The sequence below is a fragment of the Haliotis cracherodii genome, unplaced genomic scaffold (assembly GCF_022045235.1).
Source record: "Haliotis cracherodii isolate W230 unplaced genomic scaffold, xgHalCrac1.p SCAF_15, whole genome shotgun sequence".
Classification (NCBI taxonomy): Eukaryota; Metazoa; Mollusca; class Gastropoda; order Lepetellida; family Haliotidae; genus Haliotis; species Haliotis cracherodii.
The window spans coordinates 4,058,452-4,086,205 of record NW_027266270.1 but is presented as its reverse complement, the minus strand read 5'-3'; the positions used below and the strand labels follow the sequence as shown (position 1 = coordinate 4,086,205).

The 27,754-nt window shown below is 40.4% G+C and overlaps 1 protein-coding gene across 1 annotated transcript; it reads left to right on the top strand.

Annotated features, from left to right (window-relative positions):
• The first annotated feature begins 503 nt into the window (after positions 1-503).
• On the top strand, positions 504-27,749 carry LOC139461730 (FAD synthase-like). The gene is made up of 13 exons (XM_071243186.1): positions 504-666; positions 909-1,003; positions 2,445-2,568; positions 5,165-5,277; positions 6,014-6,154; positions 6,557-6,708; positions 10,977-11,065; positions 19,721-19,865; positions 20,243-20,323; positions 22,070-22,168; positions 22,998-23,119; positions 23,863-24,004; positions 25,541-27,749. Exons 1-13 carry the CDS (start codon positions 540-542, stop codon positions 25,674-25,676), a joined length of 1,566 nt encoding a protein of 521 aa, XP_071099287.1. The 5' UTR covers positions 504-539; the 3' UTR covers positions 25,677-27,749.
• The last annotated feature ends 5 nt before the right edge of the window (positions 27,750-27,754 follow it).

The window sequence follows — 27,754 nt, the reverse complement described above, 5'->3', positions numbered from 1 at the left end:
CTATAACATGATTTATATACATCTAATGCACCCGAATCACACACATGTTATAAAAACCATTTCACTATTTTTTTTGTCCTACTACTATCGCCACTACTTCAGCGTCTTCGGCATATTGATCGCGACCGTTACTTATTCTGAATGAAATGTTCCAAATTTGTATAATATGTTTAAAGAATAACAAATACTCTGACTTTAGCCGACAAATTTCTTTCTTTGAACTTGTTCATATACTTTTCCAACTTGTGAATTTCTTATTTAATTCATTTATTAGTTTTACAGATTATGCAAACATTGAAAATTTAGCATAAAAAGTAATTCTACACAAACATTTTGATTGACTCAAATACTGGTACATTTGTATATTGAACTCACACAGTCTAATGTTATGTAGGTTGCGGAAAAAGCCGAGCAGATCCGAGTGGCGTCTGCGGCTGACTTCGTAAAGGTGAAGGTCTGGGGATTCCCTTTTGAAAGCGAGGCTGAGGGATATTCCTGACAATAATTGGTGTCAGAGGGGTCGTTGTGAACAACATGTGATGGCTGTATTTCTGTACAAACTTCCTCTACGCATGACATCATCTCGACACTCTCACAGATTAAGCACAGTTCTCAATCATATCATAAAGATGGACGACAGATCACAGAGCACAGCTGGAATCATTGGTAAGACATAGGTACAAGAGGGTCGAAGGTCATTTTGCACCTTTCGCTCTTACTTTGAGTTTGAGCAAATGATATTCTTGTTTGTGAAAGATTAAAATTTGTAAGTGACTTTTTTGTCGCTTTATTCTAGATTTAAAAATATAGAAACAGCACCGAGTTTTTCTCTATTTTTGCCAATTTTGTTAAACACGTGATTTTGCACAATTCATCATTGATCCATGAGATAATAATTAATATTCCAGTCATTGGTGATGAGATTCTGAAAGGGCAAACAGCTGATACCAATTCACACTTTATCTGCAAGCATCTCTTCAGCCTCGGGGTCACAGTGAAAAGGGTAGGAGTAAATGTTTCACTTCAAGCATCGTATAGTTATCATTATATTTGATCGGCCAGTGTTGTTTTAATGTATAAGAAGTGGATGAATGAAGTTTTTACAGAAAACAATTTTTTGTGGTATAATTTTTAGGTAATTTGATCACATGAATGAATGCATAGCAAAGTTACATATGTAAGCAGTTATCTTGTGTTTGTGGTTACTCTCTCCTGCAAATTGAGTGAGTTGTATTTAACGCTGATTTTAACAGTGTTCCAGTAATAACACAGCGTGTCAGCTTTATGTGGGAGAAAAGCCTAAAGGGATGCAGGTCTTAGACGTTTACCACTTTGGTATGTTGCACTGCAAATTGCGACGCCTGAGACGACTAGGCCACCCGTGCCCCCCAGTACATGCAAGAAGCACATGCTAATCACAAAATGCGGATCATCTGTCTGCATAGCAAGCAAAGCAAAGAACGGGCTACGTAGGATAACCTCCTGATGGGGTCTGTCCACATCTGCAGCACTATAGTTGATAGTTTTAGTCAGTCGATCTTGTAACTGTCCAGTAGGATTTATCCTTTAGAACTAAGGAATCCCCAAAGTGTGCCCCCCCCAAAGGGATCTCCAAATCAGGGGATATCAGTGCACCCCTCTGTCCAGAACTGCAGACCACATGTGGAACTGTTAACAATGAAACTTCCAAACTTTTACTTATGTAAGGAGAAGCTTGGCCTGATGTAAATAGAAATTTTAGTAGAATGTTAAGAAAAGCTTTAGACTTTACGTAAAGAGAAGTATTAGAATGATGTGAAGAGAAGCTTTAGACTTTACATAAAGAGAAGTTTTAGAATGCTGTAAAGAGAAGCTATGTACTGATGGTTTAGATGTATATTAAGGAAAGCTTAAGACTTCCTGAAAGAGAAGCCTCAGACTGGTGTAAAGGAAAGCTTTATACAGATGTTAAAGAGAGGTTTTAGGTTGGGGTAAAGAGAAAATATATATTGATGTTTAGAAAAGCTTAAGACTGGTGTTATAGTGCAGCTGTTCTTGACAGATAAAGATAAAAACACGAAACTTTGCACAGTTGTAGGTTATGACATACCAAATATTTTCAGACATGGGGCCACCCGTAACAATCCAATATGGCCACTGAATCCAAAATGGCCACCATAGAGGAATGAAATTCTAGTGTATGTCATTTGAACATGACCCACAACCTAAATATATAAGGCAAAATGAACACTTTGCGATGTATTGCAAAAGACCCTAAGACTTCAGGCTTTTCCCCTACATCAAGTTGACAGACTGTGATATAACTGAAATGTTATTCAAAGCAGCATTTAACCCAACTCACTAATTCACTCACTCACTCACTCCAATTCTAAGGCACTGCATGCACCTGCGTCTCAAGGCACACCGGTAAGGTCAAGGTTACATCTTCACTATCTTGATTGCAGATCTCTGTGATTGGCGATGACAAAGATACCATTGCTAAGGAGGTTGCTAATTTCTCCAGTGCCTATACCCACGTCATCACATCGGGGGGGATCGGCCCAACACATGATGACAAGACACTGGAAAGTAAGCCTCATGCAGGGACATGTCCCAGGCAGGACTCTGTCTGCAAACTGGTTTATGGCGATCTCCTTATAATCAGATCTTATACTTTTTTATGATACGTCTCTGCATGAAGATCTCACAACCACTTCGCAGAAGGTGAACTTTCTGATCAACCAATCTGCATCAAGGCTTCTTAACTCTTGGTATGAGTGAGTGAAGCAATCGGAACAGCATCCCCGATTTCTGTATCCTGAAAATGAACTTAAAAGACCAGTTCCAAATGTAAATAATAAACACTGCACTATTTTAGTTTCTGAACACCATGCTCGATTGGGTTTTCCAGATTTTCAGCTGAAAATGACAGAAAAAATTAAGTCAGAAAAGTGCTAACTTTAACATGTTTAATTGTGCCACATTCAAAATTACGTATTCACCACAAAAATTGTGCATACACTGGTTAACTTGAAAATTGGGTTACAGTAGGTTAAACAAGGACACAAGCTTAACTATCACTGCACACATAGCATTGGTAAGATATTCAGATCAAATAATAATACATAACAAATAATCCGTAATGTTTTTTACTGTATTGTTTTATTGCACATACTGACCAAGATGAAGAAAAAAATTGAAAACCATTTTAAACAATATTTTATAACAATTTAACTGCACTGTAGAAAGTAATGGGAGCCTTTACCAACCAGGGCTAGGTTAAACAAAATATTTAAAGCAAGGTTATTTATTCATGAATTTTTGTGACATTTAATCCTTTCTGTGTATGTAAGCCAATTGTTAAAGAGAGTGATAGTGAAAATGAAAATGTTGTGAAATTGATGTAGATAAAGCTCATGAACATGCTCCCGGTTAGATTTTCTCATCAAGATCTGCCCTTTTCACTTCTTTTAGCCTACTTCTGTTGGAGGTCATGCCACATGTCCAAAACTTGCAAGTGTAAACAAGAAAACAGAGTAGTTGTCACCATCTTGAATATATCAGATTGTTTTCATGCCAGCATTTCAAATTTTCAGAGTTATATTATTTAGGATATCCAGCGGGGTAAAAGGGACTTTATCCTGTCTTGTGATTTCCAATATGATGCCTGGTGGTACAGGTGAGCTACAGAGTATTGCTGGTATCTTGCGATACAATTTGTATCATGATACAGACTGAAAAGACCAGTGCTATGACGATACACCAACAAATAGTAAAAAATGATGAAATCAAGAAAAAAGAATAACTCTCATACTTCTGGATTCATTTATTTACTTATCTCAAAAACAAAAATTTGTTAACGATAAAAACAAGAACAAAACAGTTTTATATGAAAGGATGGTTATTACATGTACCGTATTCGACGTAATAAGCGCCCAGGGCACACTCAAAATTAGAAATATGGGGCCCTTATAAGAATGTTATTTTGGTTGAAAGATAAATTTCCTGGTTAATGCTGACGGCCTGACTGTTTATATACGACAGATATATTTTTCCAGAATTTAATTGCCCATAATTAAGGGTGCATATAACACACGAGTGCGTATTATACACAAATGAATAAGTCTTGTGTACATTGAATTGATCAATCGGAAGGGTTGCTAATTGGGATTCTTCACTTGCTAATATATTAGCAAATATCGCCATGGGCGCTTATTAGAGCGGGGCGCTTATTACGGCGAATACGGTAATAGTTTAATAGCAGGCATGTCCTTGTGTTCTGCCATGCTTACAAGGTGTGCTTTGTTACTTCTGTCATTGCAGGAGGTAATTCTATCAGTTTCTGGTCTATTTATAGCGTATCATGATCCCACAAACTGATGATTCAAGTACTGTTTGTACCTTAGCATCGATGATATTGTTGGTGTCGGTGAATCATTGCAGCCGTACTGCAGAGCCTTCTGGCTATACAGTCAAGTCTTGTTAATCAGACGGTCGTTAATCCAACAATCGGCTTTATCCAACACTATTGATATGAACCGATAAAAACAGTGTTGTTTAGTCTCGCACTCCAACAAATTACTGAAATCTCTCTTTTATCAGTCTTGTTAATCGGACACCATGATCAGCGTATTCTGTGGTCATCTGCCTTGCGATTACACATCCCGTGTTTTGATGCAAGACGAGTCGGCTTGTAGCTGCATATTACAACGACAGTGGAGAAAAACTTGCTAACAATAAATAATTAGTGCATTGAATAAAGAAAACAGGATGAATCACATGCTTAGATTACCTCAATCTTTTTATAATCAGATACGGGCGGTCGGGTAGCCTAGTGGTTAAAGCGTTCGCTCGTCACGCAGAAGACCCGGGTTCGATTCCCGACATGGGTACAATGTGTGAAGCCCATTTCTGGTGTCCCCCCGCCGTGATATTGCTGGAATATTGCTAAAAGCGGCGTAAAACCATACTCACTCACTCACTCACTCATTATAATCAGATACAAGTTCTCGCTACTACCTCTGAGGAAATCTCATAATTACAACGTGTTTGTATCATTATCTATCATGTAGTTGTCTAATTTTCTATCACAAATGTTAACCTTATTAATCCGACATAATCATATGCAACCAACCATGTCGGATTAATGGGACTTGACTGTATCAACACCTGTCCTGTGCTGTAGGTGTGGCGAAGGCATTCAGTGAGGAGACCTACCCACACCCGCAGTTGGTGGAGCTGATAAAGGGATACTTCGGAACCGAGGACCTCACTTCTCCCAAGATGAAGATGGCATTTGTAGGTGGAAATTTAGAAAGATTCAGTTATGTTAAAGGGGCCACCAAATGTAGTTGCACATTTTGTAATCCTTCATTATGACTTGAAATAAAATTTCAAACTATGACCATGACGACATATGTTACCTTTTCCCTGCACTCCAGGAAACAAAAGTGCATTCTCAGCACAATGATTAGCTATAATTAGATTAACTGAAATTGGTCATGGATTAATTGCTCATGATCTAATAAAGATGCCACAGAACAAGGAGAGCTAGGAACAAGTCTATATGACTGCTCTGCTGCATCACTTCAATCTTTCTTCCTTCATCAAAGACCTGTGAAGATCCGGGATGGAATAGGTCTTCAGCAACCCATGCTTGCCGTAAAAGGCGACTATGCTTGTCGTAAGAGGCTACTAACATGATCGGGTGGTCAGGCTCGCTGACTTTCTTGATGCGTGTCATCGATCCCAATTGTGTGGATTGATGCTCATGATATTGATCACTGGATTGTCTGGTCCAGACTCGATTATTTACAGACAGCCATCATATAGCTGGAATATTGCTGAGTGCGGCGGTAAACAAGGAACAAACCAACCAATCCTTCATCAAACTGACACGCCATGATATAACTGCAATACTGTTCAAAGTGGTGACAAGCAAAACTCTCTTGCCCATAACTGAAAATTGTCTCTTCTGAATAGTCGTGGAGATGATATACCACATTTCATTTGTGATTGTTTACCACTTCTTCAGATCCCCAAGTCTGCTACCTTGAAGTATGGAGTCAACAAAAACACTGGCAAGAAGGCCTTGTACCCCCTGGTATCAGTGAAGAACGTACATATGTTCCCTGGTGTCCCAGCTCAACTGGAGAGGGCCTTTAATATGTTGGAGGTAGAGTGGAGAGGGTGTTGAATATGTTAGAGGTATGCGCAGTTGATAGGGTATGTGGAGTGGAGAGGGCCTTTAAATATGTAAGCGTATATCGAGTGGAGAGGGCCTTAGATATGTAAGCATATATCAAGTGTTGAGGGCCTTAAATATGTTAGTGTATATCAAGTGGAGAGGGCCTTTAATATGTAAGGGTATGTCGAATGGATAGGGCCTTAAACATGTTGGAGGTATGTCGAGTGGAGAGGGCCTTTAACATGTAAGGGTATTTAGAGTGGAAAGGGCCTTTAATATGTTGGAGGTATATGGAGTGGAGAGGGCCTTTAAGATGGCAGATATTTGTAACATTCATCAGACTGATGTAATCCCTGAATATATCTAAGAGAAATGTTCTCAATATTCCAGAAAGAGTTGTTCATGAACCCTGGGGTAGAGTTCCACACCCAGGATGTCTATGTCAACCGGGATGAAATGTCAGTTGCCACAGTCCTCAACCAGGTGGACGAGAAATTCCGGAAACACGTCTTGCTGGGGTCGTACCCTGTGGCACACAACAGGTGAGCTGGGGATAGCGGAGGGAAGGGGTGATTGGGTGATGGGAATGTGGACGGTGAGTGATTGGGTGATGGGGAGGTGGTGGGTGAATGATTGGGTGATGGGGAGGTGGTGGGTGAGTGATTGGGTGATGGGGAGGTGGTTGGTGAGTGATTGGGTGATGGGGAGGTGGTGGGTGAATGATTGGGTGATGGGGAGGTGGTGGGTGAATGATTGGGTGATGGGGAGGTGGTGGGTGAGTGATTGGGTGATGGGGAGGTGGTGGGTGAATGATTGGGTGATGGGGAGGTGGTGGGTGAATGATTGGGTGATGGGGAGGTGGTTGGTGGCTGGTGAGTGATGGGGAGTTGGTTGGTGAATGAATGGGTGATGGGGAGTTGGTTGGTGGTCGGTGAGTGATTGGGTGATGGGGGAGTTGGTTGGTGAGTGATTGCGTGATGGGGAGGTGGTGGGTGGTCGGTGAGTGATTGGGTGATGGGGGAGTTGGTGGGTGGTCGGTGAGTGATTGGGTGATGGAGGAGGTGGTGGATGGTCGGTGAGTGATTGGGTGATGGAGGAGGTGGTGGATGGTCGGTGAGTGATTGGGTGATGGAGGAGGTGGTGGATGGTCGGTGAGTGATTGGGTGATGGGGAGTTGGTTGGTGGTCGGTGAGTGATTGGGTGATGGGGAGTTGGTTGGTGGTCGGTGAGTGATTGGGTGATGGGGAGTTGGTTGGTAAGTGATTGCGTGATGGGGAGGTGGTGGGTGGTCGGTGAGTGATTGGGTGATGGAGGAGGTGGTGAATGGTCGGTGAGTGATTGGGTGATGGAGGAGGTGGTGGATGGTCGGTGAGTGATTGGGTGATGGGGAGTTGGTTGGTGGTCGGTGAGTGATTGGGTGATGGGGAGTTGGTTGGTGGTTGGTGAGTGATTGGGTGATGGGGAGTTGGTTGGTGAGTGATTGCGTGATGGGGAGGTGGTGGGTGGTTGGTGAGTGATTGGGTGATGGGGAGGTGGTGGGTGGTCAGTAAATGATTGGGTGATGGGGGAGTTGGTTGGTGAGTGATTGCGTGATGGGGAGGTGGTGGGTGGTCAGTAAATGATTGGGTGATGGGGGAGTTGGTTGGTGAGTGATTGCGTGATGGGGAGGTGGTGGGTGGTTGGTGAGTGATTGGGTGATGGAGGAGGTGGTTGATGAGTAATTGGGTGATGAGGAGGTGATGGATGAGTGATTGGGTGATGGGGAAGGTGGTGGATGAGTGATTGGGTGATGAGGAGGTGATGGGTGGTCAGTAAATGATTGGGTGATGGGGGAGGTTGTTGGTGTTTGTGAGTGACTGGTTGATTGAGGAGGGGTTGATGAGTTGTTGGTTGATGGTAGAGGTGGTGAGTGGTCGATTAGTGATCATCTTTCTGAGTAAAGGGGGTTAACTGACTACAAAAGTCCAGTTTCCATCCTTGCTGAACTTCGTGGCTCGATCATTGCATCACCAGATTTATGTCCCTGCTATGTCCCTCCTATTAATCAGATTCCGCCTCTCATATCACTTGCATTTACTGGAAACAAGGGAACGCCACGTCAAGACCATCTGATTTATAATCAAGATCTATATTATTATAAAATGGGTCTTCCCTCCCAAAGTGCATCAAATCATTTGAGCACCTTGATTGAAAACATGAACAGATTTGGAAAATATCTGTCAGCATCCAGTTGATGGCACACATGCTTTGCTAATCCTGCAGTTGAAGGAAATATGCATATTGAAAACCATATTGTTTACGAACCAGGTGTCGAGTTTGTTTTGTGATCTTGATTGGACTATGCATAGACTTGTTGATCCAGCCAAAATGTAACTCAAAATTTCAGCCTAGATCGACTTTTACATAATTTTGTGTTATATCAGGAACCAATGGAACAATGAAGATGATTCAGCACATGACGAACAGCAGCCATATTGAAAAATCTATTCATGGCCATTTTTGACAAAATGGTCTCAGCAAATTTTAAATCTGTGCCTTGTTTTGACCATGTTCATAAATTCTCTCAAAATGCCGATTTGACTTTCACTTCTTGTCCTCTGAAATTGCCAGACTGACGGAGCTGAACTTTGACCTGTCTGTTCCTCCTTATGTTCGAATTATTCCTGTTTGGTTTTCCTCACTATTTATCAGGAAAATATTTGAATGAGAACGCTGACAGAAACTTTCATTCCTTGTGTATTTCTGTCATTAATGAGCTCCAGATAACCTTTTGAGCAATTGAGTTGAGTCTACTTTAAGCTTTCTGTTTCAATTGGGTCATTACATTTTTCATTTGGTAACCAATATTTTTTCCCTCCTCTATTCATCACTCTATTGGGTTTTTCCAAAATTAGTGCACATTTTAAGATTTAAAAAAATGGAAAAATGTTTTAGATGTATATAACGTTAAATATAAAGGCTTGACTTGGAAAGTAAATTAGCTCGTAATTCAGTTTCGGAAATTAGCTTCTTTGTACCCATGCTGAAAAAGCTTCATTGGGTATTTACGCTGTTTTTATACATTTGAGTTTTTCATTTAATGCATGCATTTCTGTATGCAAGTTAATTGAAAGTAATTGGGTTTTGAATATTTTTGGGGGGTATTTTATGCAAATACGCTGATTATCTATAGCTCTGCACCCAGTTTTTACTGGTCTTATTGGCATACAATACAAATAGACATTGAACAAGTCACAGACCATGGACATAAGGTATTTTTAGTTTTGGCAGAAAATCTAGGCTGGTTATTCTCTTGCATTGACAATTTTTATTTACATGAACTGGGTGGATGTTTCTGCTGGTGGACTGAAGTACCGGAGTTTCATCATAAGCTCTGTAACATTTATCTACGCTGAGTCAACTACAAAAGAACTGTTGGGGCCGAGACTTTAAAACTGCGCCCCACTGTGTTGCAAAATGAATATATTTCTTAACGGTTTTCTTTGCTTATAAGCAGCAATATCTCTGCACTTGTACACAGCAGACGTACTTCAAAATTAACATACCGTTTTGATTTGTTTCAACAAAATCAGTAGTGGTTTGCTCATGTCACAGTGTTGTTTACAGGCTGACGTCACATGGTCATCTTCCCGAGGCAAGTGAGTTAACTGACTATAAAAGTTCAGTTTCCACCCTTGCCGAACTAGGCTGGAATTATTGAGTTACATTTTGGCAGGACTAACGAGTCTATGCATAGTCCAATCAAAATCGCGCACTGAAATCGAAATCCGGTTCGTAAAGTGTCACTCAGATTTCGGTTGACTTCAGCATTTGCAAAGCATGTGCACCGCTAACTCGTTGTCAACAGATATTTTCAAAATCTTTTCCTGTTTTTAATCAAAATGCTCACGTGATTTGATGCACTTCGCGATGTAAAACTTGTTTTATCACAATATAGATCTTGATTATCGAACAGATCGTCTTGACTGGGCACCACCATTTTGTTTGAACCAAATGCAAGTGATATGAGAGGTTGAATCTGATTGGTCAGTAGGAGAGGCATAGAAAAGACATAACTCGCAATAGCCACTGGTGGCGCTACGATAGAGCCCAGGAATTCCAGCCTAGTTCGGCAAGGGAGGAAACTGGACTTTTAAAGACAGTTAACTCTCTTGCCTCGGGAAGATGTCACATGGCAGGAGTACTGCTGTGCTGCGTCAGGCAATAAATACTTACTTTTTTATGCAAACTCAATGAATGCTGAGGTGAGGTCAGGTGAAATGGGGTTTAACGTCACGTCCAAAATTATTGCACTTATATAGCGACGTGCATTTACGTGTGTGTGAGTGTAGCTGCTTTGTACTAGTCCGAACTGATGCCGTTTTATAGTGCTAGCTCACTGAGATACAATGCCGCAGTTTAACATGAATACCCCACACAGACACTGTATACTGACTACCAGCCGACCAGTCCTTGTTTTAGCACCTTAATAACAGGTTAACAACAAGTACCATCTTTTAACGTCTTTTGGTATGACGCGGCCGGGGATCGAACTCCATACCATCCGCTCTCCAGGCGGACGCTCTATCACAAGACCACGAAGGCGGTCCCAATGAATGGCAAATGCTACTGGTAGGGCAGGACATGCTTACCCTTCACGAGCAGTGGTCCATTCCTATAAATACCACAGCTATTTGACCTTTACGCCAAGTGGAATCTGTTTCAGCAGAAAGTCTAGTCTGGTTATTCTCTTACATTGACACTATATTTACGTGGTGTCGACATCCATGACGTCCACATGCATGTTAATAAAGCAGATATTACCTTCCAGTTACTACAAAGTGAGGCTGACGCTGGAGTCTCTAGATGCAGACAAACTCAGACAGGCGTGTGACTATCTGAAGGAGAGCCTGCCACAAGGTAGGTTATCAAGAGCTTATTGCTGTGAAGAGTTGCATCACTTTGCCTTGCCAGGAACTGCTGGTTGTTGTTTGAATCCTGGATCCACCGCACTCGCTCACTCACTCACTCACTCACTCACTCACTCACTCACTCACTCACTCACTCACTCAAAACACCCACCCACCGACTCACCCACCCACCGACTCACTCACCCACCGACTCACTCACTCACTCACTCACTCACTCACTCACTCCAGTAAGAGCCAACTGGATTGCATGTTCAGACTCAGGGACTTTGCAGATGGCATGGCCCTTTGCTCATGCTTTCAATCACTAGTTTGTCTGGTCTGTTCCTTATCATTTACAGGGACTTGGCAGATGGCATGGCCCTTTGCTCATGCTTTCAGTCACTGGTTTGTCTGGTCCATTCCTAACTATTTACAAGCCACCTTGACACAGCTGGAATATTGCAGAACAACATCAACTCACACACTCACCCACTCACCCATAAAATCTGAATAATTTCTGATACAGAAAATGTTTCTTAAAAAGAATGCTCCTTGACAGTCATTGTATTGCTACACCTTTAAGAGTGAGTGAGTTTGGGTTTACGCTGCTTTTAGCAATATTCCAGCAATATCACGGCGGGGGACACCAGAAATGGGCTTCACACATTGTACCCATGTCGGGAATCGAACCCGGGTGTTCTACGTGACGAGTGAACTCTTTAACCACTAGGCTACGTGACCGCCCCCTTAAAGATATGTGTAGACAGCCAAGAATGAGTAGATACGTGAAAGACTGAAGCTGTTGTCACAGAGGATGGTTCTTGACAGTCATTGCACGGCAACACCTTTTTATGTATAAAGACAGATTATTTACATTTACATTAGGATGTGAAAGATGCAGAAATGAGGTCTTACTTACGTCATGTACACAGGATGGTTGTTAACAGTCATTGCACAGCAACACCTTTTTATGTATAAAGACAGATTATTAACATTTACACGTGTGAAAGCATGCGAAAGATGCAAAAATGAGGTCTAACTTACGTCATGTACACAGGACGGTCGTTAACAGTCATTGCATTGCAACCCCTTTATAATATATGGATAGGGATTCTTTTTTATATGATGTTTTAGCTTGGATTACCCTTGTGTTTAAAAGCTGATATCTTTGCACAGATGTTCACAAAATAAATACTTTACTCGCAATTACCATGGTTACATTTGAAGTCTTTTATTAGACAATATTCCCTGCAGTTATTCTGACATACCCAGGACAAGGCATATGTCTAATTAAAGATCCCATATCAGGTACATATTGACACACATCTAATTAATAAATTAATATTTTGTATATTGCATTATATAGGACAATACATATGTTTATACAGGTGCATTATGTGTATTGATGTGGACATGGAATATTCTCAACAGGGTTTATCGTCCCATTGAGAATCTTGTTTTGTAAATAACCCTTAGTAAAGTATGTGTATTGTTCCTTGGTATTTGTGGTGAGTGCTTTGTGTTATTAAACAAATGAAACAGTCTATCATATCAGGCGATAATCAGTTGTATGGTGAGCCCTTTTTCTGCTTCCATACAAGTGATGTCAAAATACGTAGAAACAAACAGTGAGGTTATTATGTTTTATCGTAATGCAATATGGTATTGTTTTGTCAGATAACAGGCAGCATGTGTATACTGTAAATCGTTACAATGCGTCTCCAAAAGAATTTGACTACTGGACCCTAGCCAAAAATGCGACTCAATATGAATGCGACACCCCCTCCTCTCAAGCATCAGTTGATTTCTATCTAAAGCTGTCCTCAGTCAGGTTTATAATCCTCACCTTAATCCAACCTTACATTAATCCAATCATACACCAAATAGCACCGCTTATTTGCGCTGAGTAAAGTACTTCCGCAAAAACAATACATGCGCCCTGGCTCGTATCGGCCTTTGCGCGGTCGCAAAGAACAAAGGGTGGTGTCTGTCTGGACTTGCAGGTGTGATCAGTGATGACATAAGTGAGTAGAACTCTTGTCTTGACCCCAGCAGTGACAATTCACAGGACGTAATTAGTGTTTGAATGACATTGTTTATATACTTTATATACAAGTGCTGCTCAATAAACAGTGGTGTGGAATACATCAGCGTACAGCTAAGTTGGTATTTTTGCTATCCAAAATGTCTTATTGTTGATATAAATGCGATGTTTAAAAATGCGAGCAAAGACCACTCTCATTTTTCGCATTTAATTCATGCTCGTGTTAATTTCAAGATTTACAGTATCTATAATGCAGGACAGATGGGTTTCTCAACATTGCGATACATTCACGCTGTCAACTGCACAATGGAGAATATTCGTGAATCTGTAGATCAAAAGACAAAGCCATTGCTGGTTTGTTATGATGTTATTATAATAAACTTCTAAATTGAGTGAAATGACGCTGTGAAAATAATAACAGCACAGTAAAATCCCAGTGCCTCACTGATTATCAATGTTCTAGCAACTTGTGAAGGTGTTTGTGTATGAAGCAGGAAATACATGTACTTTCACACAGATGATCTTGACAACACATGGGATATAAACACACACAGACTCACTAAAACTCTGAGGATCCCTTGGAGTTTCAAACATGTTAAACTTTTGTGTTGATATGTTTCATTTATAGTCCAAACCTGGCTTCCACAGATCTTGCCTGGTTGAAATTAAGCGTTATCTCATAGGAAATGTGGCTACAATCAAATTGCATCGCTATGTTTTACAGGGCAGCTAGTTAGCTGTTCTGCATCCCCTCCAGACGCTGATTCTTACAGTTTACATCCTTACAAAGTTGGAAGAATGATTTGGAATGAGTTTTAAATGTTATCGACTCATGTTGATAAATTTGATATTAACAGACACTCGGATGAGATTCTCTGTATATCACAAGGGTGAGATTCTATTTATTATCCAAAATTATTCTTCCAAAGTTTTTAGTTTGTAATCAGTAATATAAGATAGCTACACGATAAACCACATAGAACAATGAAAACCAAAGCATGGTTTATTTCACAATAAAACATTGCTCTGTCATGACATTATTTCTGGAGATTCGAACATGTGCTCGCAACTTGCTGACATCGTATATTGGATAAAGTTATTGTTGAGAGGGAGGTGTCTGGTGACTTTTTCCTCGTAGATGTAGCCTTGCACCGTTGATAAACACAATGGCCGAACAATTGCATCCAAAAGTGGGAGAAAAATGACAATCGGTATTAGGGTAAAAAGGTACAGATAATAGATGTGAGGATTGTGAGATTATGCGGGAAAGACCAAATTTACCCACCCTGTTCATAAAATGGACTTGTCCAACATTACCGAGTCGGATTATATTCAGGGAGTCATTATTTAAATATGGGTAAATAATTTTAAAGCTTGTACATTTTGTTAACATCCTTAGAGGCTGTACGTAATATTGATCTAAGAAATAAACAACTCATGGTCGTTGTTTATCGTACAATAAAACACTGCAGGAGAATAAACAACTCTGGGTGCATGAACATGATAAATAAGCAGAGTCTTTAGTGTAGAAAGTAAGTCTAACAAGGGGCTGATTATGATTGTGATGTCATGGTAACTGATGAGGTCATAATGGTCTGAAAAGCATTGTGATGCAATGTCATTGTTGACATGTCCTAGGAAGTAACACTTGATCTGACCCCAGCAAGATCTCCTGCGGAAGCCAAGTTTGGATGATCAATGAACATGCTTATTGCAAAGTATGATTCAATTCCCGACATGGGTACAATGTGTGAAGCCCATTTCTGGTGTCCCCCGCCGTGATATTGCTGGAATATTGCTAAAAGCGGTGTAAAACCATACTCACTCACTCACTCACTCACAGTATGATTCATGAACTATGTCAGCCATCAGACACATGCACAGTACTGGTAGTCTTGTTATCATATGGACCTTTTACCTGTGTCATACGCTACCCTCTTTCCAAGGTAAGGGAGTTAACAGACTATAAAAGTCCATTTTCCACCCTTGACTAACTAGGCTTGAATTATGGTGTTACATTTTGGGTGGACTGATGAGTCTGCATAGTCCAATCAAAATTGTGTAATGAACTAGACATCCGGTTTGTAAACAACTTGGATTGCAATGTGCAGATTTCGGTTAGCTGTAGGATTTGCAAAGCATGTGTACCGTCAACTGGGCATTAACATATTTTACCGTCTTTAATCAAGGTGCTCAAGTGATTTGATGCACTTCGCGAGGTAAGACTCATTTTATTACAATATAGATCTTGATTATTGATCAGATCGTCTTCACTGGGCACGCCATTTTGTTTGGAGCAAATGCAAGTGATATGAGAGGTGGAATCTGATTGGTCAATAGGAGGGTCATAGAAAGGACATCACTCGTAATAGCAACTGGTGGCGCTACGATCAAGCCCAGAAATGCCAGCCTAGTTCGGCAAGGGTGGAAACTGGACTTTAAGTCAGTTAACTCCCTTACCTCAGGAAGATGTATGCTACTGAAGGAAGTCACCTCATTGATGTTCTGAGTGGGGCACGGAAGGTGTTCTAAAGGTCAAAGTAGGATCAAGAAATGTGTCGACATCCACATAGATTATTGGTCAAGTGACTCCCTACTTTGCACTGATTGCATGTGACTGCTTGTTTATTTTCAGGATACAACTATGTTGATTGAGTGACTTGGACTGTTAGATTGAAAAGTATATTTTTTCGCTTGAAAAATTACAGACATATTAACTCTTTCCACTCACCCCAAACTTATGGATTTATATTTTTATCTGACGTCTGAAAACATGTCTGTGTAAGATAGTGATTTTTTTATATTTTATTAAAAATGTCAACTTCTCATGATGTTTATTCATAATTCTATAAAGAGGAATATCATTGAATTTTTGTTTCCATGAAGATGAAGAGTGTGTGTTAACAGTGTGGGAGAAGTAGAGTATGTTTTGTCTTAGTGTTGAGGGGGATATGGCTGAAAGGATCAAAAAGGCTTTATACAAAAATTGAATTCTTTAATCTGTTTCCTAAAAACATCAAAAAGAGACCTTTGGAACAAAATTATGATTAAGAATTAGGTGCAAACACCTCGCATGAAAAGGATAAATTCCAACCACAAATATGCACTGTGTCAAAGGATTATTCCAATTAAAAAATGATATTGGTCTTATTCAAGGATATACAGTGTGCTACCGGGATCACACCCCTCACTATTTATAGATATAACACGCACACGGGTGTATGGGCTGTAAATAACATGCAGGAACGTCTTCCAGATGAGGAAGTTAACCCTCTCCCAGCTACCAGCTCTTATTGGCTGATGTCTGTGTAAAGCAGGACAGGGAGGGGTTAATTTCTGTCAACTCATTATGAGAGAGAGACCGTTCATATCTTTGCATGACACACACAACATGGCTATTCTACACGACGTGGCATGACATGACATGACATGACTTGGTGGAGGCTGAGGCTTGAAGGGTGACGTTTGTGAACGTCCTTGAATGTAGATGTCGGGTCCTGTGAAGGAAGTCCTGGGAAGGTGGTGATATTCAGGCTGTTGACTGTGTATGACATGTGGCAGGTAACTCCTGTTTTAAATTCATGTCACAATCTTGAATAATTGTGTTCCATGACGACAACAGGGATGATTTCAAGTTTCAAGTATGTGGCAGGCTAATTGGGAAATTCATCATTTATTAACTAAATACCTTATTTTTTTCAATTCAGAGGTAAGTTAGGATTAATGTATTCAATATCAGTAATGTTAACAAGGCACTTACGCCGTTTTTGTTTTGTTGCTCCAGCTATCAGTGAAATGAAAGACAAATTTGGAAAGCTAAAACATTATCAAGATATGTAGGCCATAATAGAGTAATTTTTTATTTTCATCCCTGATATTTTGAGATAGCCATTCCGGGATATGATATACATGATGTATCATACTGACCTTTTCATACTACAGAATAATGTATGCCATATTTCCCCTTTAAAGTATATTATTGCAGAGAAAGGTATGTTGTGTTTCCCTTTAGGTATCTGTAACAGAATACTGCATACCATATTTCCCATTAGTTGTCTGTGACAGAATACTGTATTCCATATTCCCCGTAAGGTGTCTGTTATAGAATACTGCATACCATATTTCCCATTAGTTGTCTGTTACAGAATACTGCATACCATATTTCCCATTAGTTGTCTGTTACAGTATACTTTATACCATATTCCCCGTAAGGTGTCTGTTACAGAATACTGAATACCATATTTCCTTTTAGGTATCTGTTACAGAATACTGCATACCATATTTCCCATTAGTTGTCTGTTACAGAATACTGTATATCATATTCCCCGTAAGGTGTCTGTTACAGAATACTGAATACCATATTTCCTTTTAGGCATCTGTTACAGAATACTGCATACCATATTTCCCATTAGTTGTCTGTTACAGAATACTGTATACCATATTCCCCGTAAGGTGTCTGTTACAGAATACTGAATACCATATTTCCTGTTAGGCATCTGTTACAGAATACTGCATACCATATTTCCCATTAGTTGTCTGTTACAGAATACTGTTTACCATATTCCCCGTAAGGTGTCTGTTACAGAATACTGAATACCATATTTCCCATTAATTGTCTGTTACAGAATACTGCATGCCATATTTCCCATTAGTTGTCTGTTACAGAATACTGTATACCATATTCCCCATAAGGTGTCCGTTACAGAATACTGCATACCATATTTCCCATTAGTTGTCTGTTACAGAATACTGCATACCATATTTCCCATTAGTTGTCTGTTACAGAATACTGCATACCATATTTCCCATTAGTTGTCTGTTACAGAATACGCTATGTCAAGGCATAATGGTATTACAGAGTCAAACCAGCTGTTGTTTCTTTTTATCTACCTTGTTCACTTATGAGCTTCCATTACAATCTAATGAAAGTTCATGTTTAGTTCCTATCTAGAACGCTATCTCAGTATTGTGAAACTGAACCTGTTTGATACCATACAATACATCATGTCATGCAAATATCTGTACAGAAGTGCTTTGTAATAACATACAAAATATATTACAATGCCAATCCTGGTATAGAATTACGATGTGATAACATACAAAATATACGAAAATGCAAATCCTGGTACAGAATTACCATGTGATAACATACATTATTAGCAACATAGTACTGTGTAAACAGGTAAGCTAACAAACTGCTATGAAATGTGCGTGTCATTTTAGTTGCATGGAATTTGATAGGCTGATACATGAACTTTGACCTTTCTGGTACCAGGTTATTTATTTATTCACTGGTATTTATTCATTCACTCATTCATGAGTTTGTTTACAAACATAATGAAAAATGGATACCTTATGATGTAGGTTTGGTGATTGAAATAATATAACACATTAATATGATAATGATATTCTCAGTTAGGCCATCTGTTTATTATTTTATCCGGGTATGAGACCAGCCAACAAAAATCCCCTTAAATTAGAAGAAATAAAGAAACTTTTGACCAAATGTTTTTTGTATGACTCAGTTAGGTATGACAATTAGTTGAAATGAAAAAAACTATGAGATTTTACCAGCGTCTCTTTAGCCTTGTGATTCACTCATAGACTACAGATACAAAGGTTGCACGTTCAATCCACTGAAACATATAGAAGACGTTTGTTATTTGATGTTACATGATCCCACACATTTCCATGTCTACTCAGTGCTCAAATGCAAAATAAATCTCTGGCGAAGGACATTCACATGTTATGTCGTGATCACCAGAACTTGTGCATAGAAACGCGAGGGGATTTCATGACATCCCCATTTATGGAGAACAATAGGACAATGTCACTGGAAGTAAATTTAATGTTCTAAGTATAGCTGCATCTTTCGTTTTCAAGCGTCTACGATACACAAAACATTTTTTTTTCAGTATCGACACAAGATAGTACACCTTCAAAAATACATTACTGCTCGTTTAATGACCAGAAAAAGGGAAGCAGAGGTTAATATGATGAGAGAAAGGTTTGCAATTAGCTTTGATATCCCAACCAATTTGGCACAATTTCGAGGACTGCCCAATTGTTTCATACTATAGTTACTCCGTCATGACTACAGTAATATGAAAATACCGACATATTCAAGCATGAGTTCCCTGAGAAAGGGAAGAGACAGTTGGAAAAATGCGGGTTAGAATGAAACTTGAAGACCTGACATTTGTGGAACCCAGGCAAGCAGAAAAAAGTTTGCTGTTTAATTCCTTCTCGGGATTTGGTCTCAAAAGGTAGTTTGGACAATGAAGATGCATGAATTCTGCTAAATGTCCTGTGTATGACGATACACGTGAGCAGACTGTAGTATTGGGATTCCCCGACATTCCGTAGTAATAAAAGTAGTCCGCTTCAGTGGGTGTGGCCCTTTTACATTCATTGGGAAATGCAATAACACGTGACCAGTTCAGCTAATCAGAATGCAGGAATAACATTAAACACAATGGCAGCTTAATCAGTTGCTCCTACCCTTTAAGGAGCATGTAGCAGGGATGTTCTGAGTGTGCAGCTGTAGATTGAATGTGACTGATTGCAGGGGAGATATTGCCATTGGAATAATATTCAATATTGCTATGAATGCATTTTCAGACAGTGTGGTGATGTATGAGAAAGACCCAGTGTCTGCTGCGATGAAGCAGTTGTACACACTGGTGGAGTCGACTGAAGACACTGTATACGCCAACAACGTCCGACATGCCGTCAAGGTCATCGAAGAAGGTCTGCAAAAATACCCGTAAGTTTCTGCCGTACAATCTTCTTCAGTTGAAATGTGGATTACACACACTTGTTACTCTTCTGTACCAGCTGATAAAAGATAAAAGTTCAGTCAACTTCAGTGTATATGCATGACCAGATCGTTTTATAAATATGTTTATCTAAATACATTTTGCCAGGGCTACGGTCAAAATATTTACTAATCTGACATTTTGTACCTATCTTTTGAAACCAACAGTGGGTACCCGGGTAGGGTTGGTAATAGGGGTGTGGGAACTGGGGTAGTTAATCTGGACTCCTACCAGCCCTAATGTAGGTAGAAAAAGTCTGTGTAAGATCTGTGTTTTTAGACCTTGATCCCTTTCATGATCTCTTGGTATTTGCATTCTGTTTCAGCCTAGAGGAGATTTGTGTTGGTTTCAATGGAGGGAAGGACTGCACAGCTCTGCTCCACCTGTGTCACGCTGTTGTCAAGAAGTAAGTACACCACTCTCAAACTGGGAACTGCAGTAGCCGTGTGGTTCAAGTGTAGGTTTGTCATGACGAAGGTTCCAGGTTCTTTTCCCTACATGGATAAAAGGTGTGAAGCAAGACGTGGTATTGATGTGATTTAGCCAGATGTCATATTGCTGAGATGTGCATAAAATAATATTCACTTCCATAAATCTGCATAAAATAATATTTGCATAACTAGAAACAAACGGAAAGTTAGAAATAATTATGCCTTTGAATCTAAGACTGTAAGCTCCCACTTTTATAAGATATATAGAGGTTATCACGTGAGTGTGTTTGGGGATGGTAAGTATCCTGTATTAGAAATAAACATTGTATTTAGCGAGCCTTTGCAAGCTAAATACATAGTGTTTATTCCAAAAACTTTGCCGATATCCTACCTTGAACCATTTCAAATCTATTATGTGTAATAACAATGAAGCAGTCTTAAAGAGTTTATCACATTTCCTATATTACGCTTATGCAAAAAGAACAAGTAGTACAATTCAATTATGACATAAGTCATGTGTCACGTTACTTTACCGTTGCATCTGTCAACAATTGGTATATTGGGCACTGTAATTGTTTATGGGCCCGAGGCATTCATACAAATAAAAGTTCTTCTTCTTCTTCTCCTTCTCCTTTTTCTTCTTTTTCTTCTCCTTCTCCTCCTTCTTCTTCTTCTCCTTCTTCTTCTTCTTCTTCTTCTATTCCTAATACAGGATATTTACCATCCCCAAATGCACAAGCGTGATAACCTCTTTATCATATAAGGTCATTCTTCAATTCTGTGCTCAAATCATTTCCCATCTCTCACCATCAATTTTTCCTGGAATGTTGCACATTAATATATATTACGTCAGAAGGTAAGTGATGTGTCAGCTGGACAGTAACATTAGCCAATATAGTTCAAACTGAAACCTGTTTCTTATTCAGTGATGTAACTACATGCAAAACAACAATTGCCTACACAAGTTGTTTCTCCTTACCTGTCGCGGCAATCCATCATTGTGTCCACTAGAGTAACTGCCCTTTATCAAAGGGAAGCTACTCTAACCCTAGTCAGCCTGTTCTGTCCTAACGTTACAAAGTGCAGTCAGATGTACATTCAGCAACAAAATGAAACAAGGTAACAATTTGGACATATTTCGGCCAAATCCAATTTGTGGAAAAGGTTCCAAGCCTCAGAGGATCCTGCTGGGATAGTGCTGTTGCAAAATTGTTTCGCAATTTATATCTCCAAAGCTGCCAAAACTTGTAAATATTTATATTGATATTTGATATTTACATTTCTTATCCTCATATGACCCCAATGGATATAATTTTTATATATGATTACCGACAGACTGTTGTGATACATATGAAATACAACTGTGGCGTTTAACAAGAAACAAACAGTATGGAGCTGGACACGCTGTGATGTTTGATAGTGTACATTTTAATGCGACCTGCGAAGACCCATGTTAGAATAGGTCTTCAGCAACCCATGCTTGTTGTAAGAGGCGACTAACAGGATCGGGTGGTCAGTCATGCTGACTTGGTTCATGAATGTCATCGTATCCCAATTGCGTAGATTGATGCTCATGATGTCAAACACTGGATTGTCTGGTCCAGACTCAGTTAATTACAGAAAGCTGTCATATAGCTGGAATATTGCTGAGTGCGGCGTTAAACAACAAACAAACAAACATTTGAATACTTTCATCACAGATTTATCCTACTCTTTGTCAGAATGTACCCTGATTCCACAACCAAACTGAATGCCCTGTACATCCGAAGTAAGCTTCCATTCCCTGAAGTTGAAGAGTTTATACAGGTGTCTAGAGACAGGTGAGTGTTACTTCCATGTGGTGGTCACAGGGGCCCAGTCGTCTAAGGCGCCGCAATTCGCTGTGTAGAGTTGTGACCCTTGGGCACGCCAGAAACCTATGATTGTGGGTTCGAATCCTGGTTCGCCCCGATTATGTTTCTGGGTTTGTCAGCACCATACCCGTGCTCATGGGTTTCACCGAAATGGTAAAAGTCTGAGACCTGCATCACTTTGGGCTTTCCTCCCACAATAAGCTGACATGCCGTGATATAACTGGAATACTGTTAAAAGCGGCGTTAAACCCAACTCACTCACTCACTCACTATTTCCATGTGTTAGTATGCAAGTCCCTATGTATCATTATGCATGATTGTTGAAGAATATAGGGATGAGAATTTATGGATGTTACATGTTTCGGAGTATATGCTTACTCCTTCCATCAGGTCATTCACCTGATGAAGGAGTAAGCATATATTCTGAAATGTTGTGTTCCTCATAATAAAGAAGTTCCTCTTCCTTATGTGTATCACTTCTAAATGCCTTTTAAAGACTTATTGATGGATAGTTTATTCTTTTAAATGTTCTCAACCTACATGTAGTTATAAATATAATCTGTGATAATCTATAGATACTGTCCTTTCAGGACTGGTTTTTGTACAGTCTGAATATATTTATTATTAGTGTGTAACTTTCTCTCATCAGATTATGACTGAAATAGTGCCAATGTGATGTCGAATTTTAAGTCACTCACTCACTCACTCACTCACTCTATACGTACCAGTTAAAACAAATATCCTGAATGTAAGTCATTATTCAATGTAATTTAAGTTATAATTATATTTGTTTCAGATATAATTTAGAAATGCTAAGATTTGATGGTAGAATAAAAAATTGTATGAGTGAACTTCAAGAGCAGCATCCCAGGGTCAAGGCCGTCATCATGGGAACGAGACGTACCGATCCATATTCTGGTAAGTTTATTTGTTGTTTAACACTGCAATCCACAGTTTTTCAGGCAGTCTGTTAGTAATCAAGCCTAGACAAACAAATGGTCAATATACTGAGCAACAACCAAGTTGTTGGGTCACCACGGGGTTATATTCTTGGACAGTTTGAAGAAATAGTAACAATATTACTGATGACATTTAATGTTGTTATTTAAAGATGAATGCATTTATCCTACATGTATGTTAAAGTATCGGAATACTGACAGTTGTCTCTGTTTTTTTTCTTGTAACTACGCCAGAAACAGAAATCAGCTGTACACACATTTTCTTGGATCTATAAGTGACTCAGTTTAAACTTACCCAGTGGTATAACTTTGATGCAAGGATTGTGAAAAAATGTATCTGAAAGTGTTTTGTTATAGGGAATAATATATTCCAATATCTTGTTATTTTAGTAGCAGGTAGTTTTCCCCTGTAACATGCATGGTTGGTGACATGTGTTGTTTGTTTACAACTAACAACATACTGTGTAGATATCACATGATTTTACGTATGGTACAAAATGGTGTGGGTATTTGAGAGATGTGTAGAGAAATTATGTAACAACACATATTTGTCATGTGAAAACCCATGTCAGCAAATGTTTTTGAGTTTTCTAACCTTTTGTTGCGTGTGTGAGACCACATGAGATTACTTGTGTCTGAGATTAGAAATCATATTGTTGCAAGTTACTGCAGACTTCATGCTAACATTGGCACATGTTTCAGATCACCTGGAGTCTTTCTCCATGACGGACGCTGACTGGCCACAGTTCATGAGAGTTAACCCGTTGTTAGAGTGGCAGTACAGTGATGTGTGGACATTCCTGCGCTCCTTCTGTCTGCCATACTGTAGTCTCTATGACCGGGGGTGAGTGTCTTCTTGTGGGGCATACCCCTCCCATACACCTCACCCCATCTGCATACCGTAGTCTCAATGACCATGGATGTGTGTCTTCTTGTGGGCCATACGCCTCCCATACACCCCACCCCATCTGCCATACTGTAGTCTCAATGACCAGGGATGTGTGTCTTCATGTGGGCCATACCCCTCACATACCCCCCACCCCATCTGCCATACTGTAGTCTCAATGACCAGGGATGTGTGTCTTCTTGTGGGGCATACCCCTCCCATACACCTCACCCCATCTGCCATACTGTAGTCTCAATGACCAGGGATGTGTGTCTTCATGTGGGCCATACCCCTCACATACCTCCCACCCCATCTGCCATACTGTAGTCTCAATGACCAGGGATGTGTGTCTTCTTGTGGGGCATACCCCTCCCATACACCTCACCCCATCTGCCATACTGTAGTCTCAATAACCCGGGTTGTGTGTCTTCATGTGGGCCATACCCCTCACATACCCCCCACCCCATCTGTCATACTGTAGTCTCAATGACCAGGGATGTGTGTCTTCATGTGGGGCATACCCCTCCCATACACCTCACCCCACCCCATCTGTCATACTGTAGTCTCAATGACCAGGGACGTGTGTCTTCTTGTGGGGCATACCCCTCCCATACACCTCACCCCATCTGCCATACTGTAGTCTCAATGACCAGGGATGTGTGTCTTCATGTGGGCCATACCCCTCACATACCTCCCACCCCATCTGCCATACTGTAGTCTCAATGACCAGGGATGTGTGTCTTCTTGTGGGGCATACCCCTCCCATACACCTCACCCCATCTGCCATACTGTAGTCTCAATAACCCGGGTTGTGTGTCTTCATGTGGGCCATACCCCTCACATACCCCCCACCCCATCTGTCATACTGTAGTCTCAATGACCAGGGATGTGTGTCTTCTTGTGGGGCATACCCCTCCCATACACCTCACCCCATCTGCCATACTGTAGTCTCAATAACCAGGGTTGTGTGTCTTCATGTGGGCCATACCCCTCACATACCCCCCACCCCATCTGCCATACTGTAGTCACAATGACCAGGGATGTGTGTCTTCTTGTGGGCCATACCCCTCACATACCCCTCACATACCCCCCACCCCATCTGTCATACTGTAGTCTCAATAACCAGGGATGTGTGTCTCCTTGTGGGCCATACCCCTCCCATACACCCCACCCCATCTGCCATACTGTAGTCTCAATAATCAGGGACGTGTGTCTTCTCGTGGGGCATACCCCTCCCGTACACCCCACCCCACCCTATCTGCCATACTGTGGTCTCAATGACTAGGGACATGTGTCTTCTCATGGGCCATACTCTCATTATGTCTGCCACGGCATACTTTCCATGATTGCAGTAAGCATAATTTAATTCAACCAGCATTTATATTTTATGAATTATTTCTTCATAAATTTTGCAAAATGAAGAGTACCGGTAGGCATATGTGTTCAAGGAAAACATAAGTAGTCGGGCCTTATTTGTATTATTATCCACCTCAGGTACACGTCCCTGGGAAGTATGAACAACACACACCCCAACCCCCGTCTGCAGTACCGTGACGACAAGGGTGTGGTCTACTACCGGGCTGCTTATGAACTGGACCAACAGGAGAAGGAACGAGATGGACGTAACTAATGGCAACCTATATCGGAGATAGACGCAACTAATGGCAACCTACATAGGAGATGGGCGCAACTAACGGCAACCTACATAGGAGATGGAGGCAACTAACGGCAACCTACATAGGAGATGGACGCAGTTAACTGCAACCAGCATCGGAGAGAGATGCATTTGACACAACTTGCATTAGAGAGTGACATAATCAGTGCAACCTGCACAGAAGAGATAGACACTACCTCACGGCAACCTTCATCGGAAAAGGATGCACCTAACATCAACCTAAATCCGAGAAGGATGCAATTAACAGCAACCTAAATTCGAGAAAGATGCAAATAACGGCAACCTAAATCCAAGAGGGATGCAATTAACGGCAACCTACATCCCAGAGGGGTGCAATGAACAGCAACCCTCAAAGGAGAGGGATGCAATTAACGGCAACCACCACTGGAGATGGACACAAACTAATGGCAACCTACATCCAGGAAGAATGCTATTAATGGCAACCTAGAAACTATCAGCTGCTTGCCCTTACGACAGCTCTGATTCCTTTTTGTGAATATGAAATATGGCATTCTTCAATGTCAATGTTTGTTCCTCCAGATCCTTACGGCAAGCTGACACGTGGCGTTTTGCAATGTTGGTTCCTCCAGATCGTTAGGTTATTCTCAGATATTGTGTTCTGAGATTCTTCCAGACCCTTGTGTTAAGCTGAAATATGGTGTTTGGCATCTTGGTACCTGTTGTCCGAGATAGCCAATGACACTAACAGTGGACCAACCTGCTTGTGCGAGATTGAGTGAAGGAAAATAGACCATGAGTCGTTGGCGGGAACAATTTAGGTTCAGGATCATAGGAAAGATTTAATTCACATTTAGATGGCTGGTCCAGGAATAAATAATGAAATAATTTGACAGTCAATCAGGATATTAAAGCAAGTATTGATGTGGTGTTCTATTATATTTTACCTCATCTTGGTATATTCAACAAATACCTCTAGTTTGGCCTAAATACCAATAATATTATTTATTGTATCTGTATCAAGGGGTGTCTAAAGTGGCACCTTTGCATATTCAGGAATTTAAAATAATTGTGTCCTGTTTCCATGGCAACAAATACGACTTTGACTATGTTCATAGTGGTGTTTGTCCGTACCATATCTCTAAAACTAATCAATACTCTTTCTTGAAACTTTGCATACACAAAGACCAGGTTGTCAACTGGTGCCTTTTGCTATTTAGGGATTTTTAGAATTTATGTTTTGTTTCCATGGCAACAAGTTTGATTTTGACTCTGTTCGTAGTGCTGTGTACATGACATAGAAATACAAAGTTCCGAATCCCAATTGCATGGTATTGTTTTGAAAGCTCAATAACTACTCTTGTATACAGACAGATTACATAGAAATTCTCTCATCAAGATGGACTTAAAGTAACAGTCAGATGATTTGTTCGTTCGATGTTGAAGGGGCCAGGGGGATGAGTCATCTCCTGATGACTTTTGGCTCGTGAAGATCCGGGGTAGAATAGGTCTTCAGCAACCCATGCTTGCCGTAAAATGCGAGTTTGCTTGTCGTAAAATGCGACTAACGGGATCGGGGCGTCAGGTTTGGTGACTTGGTTGATGCAGGTCATCGGTCCCAATTGCGGGGATCAGTGCTCATGTTGTCTATCACTGGATTGTCAGGTCCAGACTCGATGATTTACAGACCGCCGTCATGTAGCTGGAATATTGCAGAGTGCGGCGTTTAACAACAAACCAAAAAGTTATTTATATATATATATTAGTAGACATTATCGATATATATGGAGATATTCATCGCAGTGATAAAGAGTGCCCGAGTAGAAGCTGATGATGAAGTCAGCGACTAGGACCAGTAGTTGTCATTATCCTACAGCTTGTATGCAGCAAGTGTATCCGTGAATAGTAGTCTGGGCCGTTACACAAAGACATCGTGGCACTACCATTGTCATAACTCGTAACTTTACGACAGTTCAATTTATATGATACCTTTGTGAAATCAGACCCAAGTGTATTTTATCAATGTGTTGTAAATATGTTCAAAAACTACTGTCAGTGTCAACCATTGTTCATAT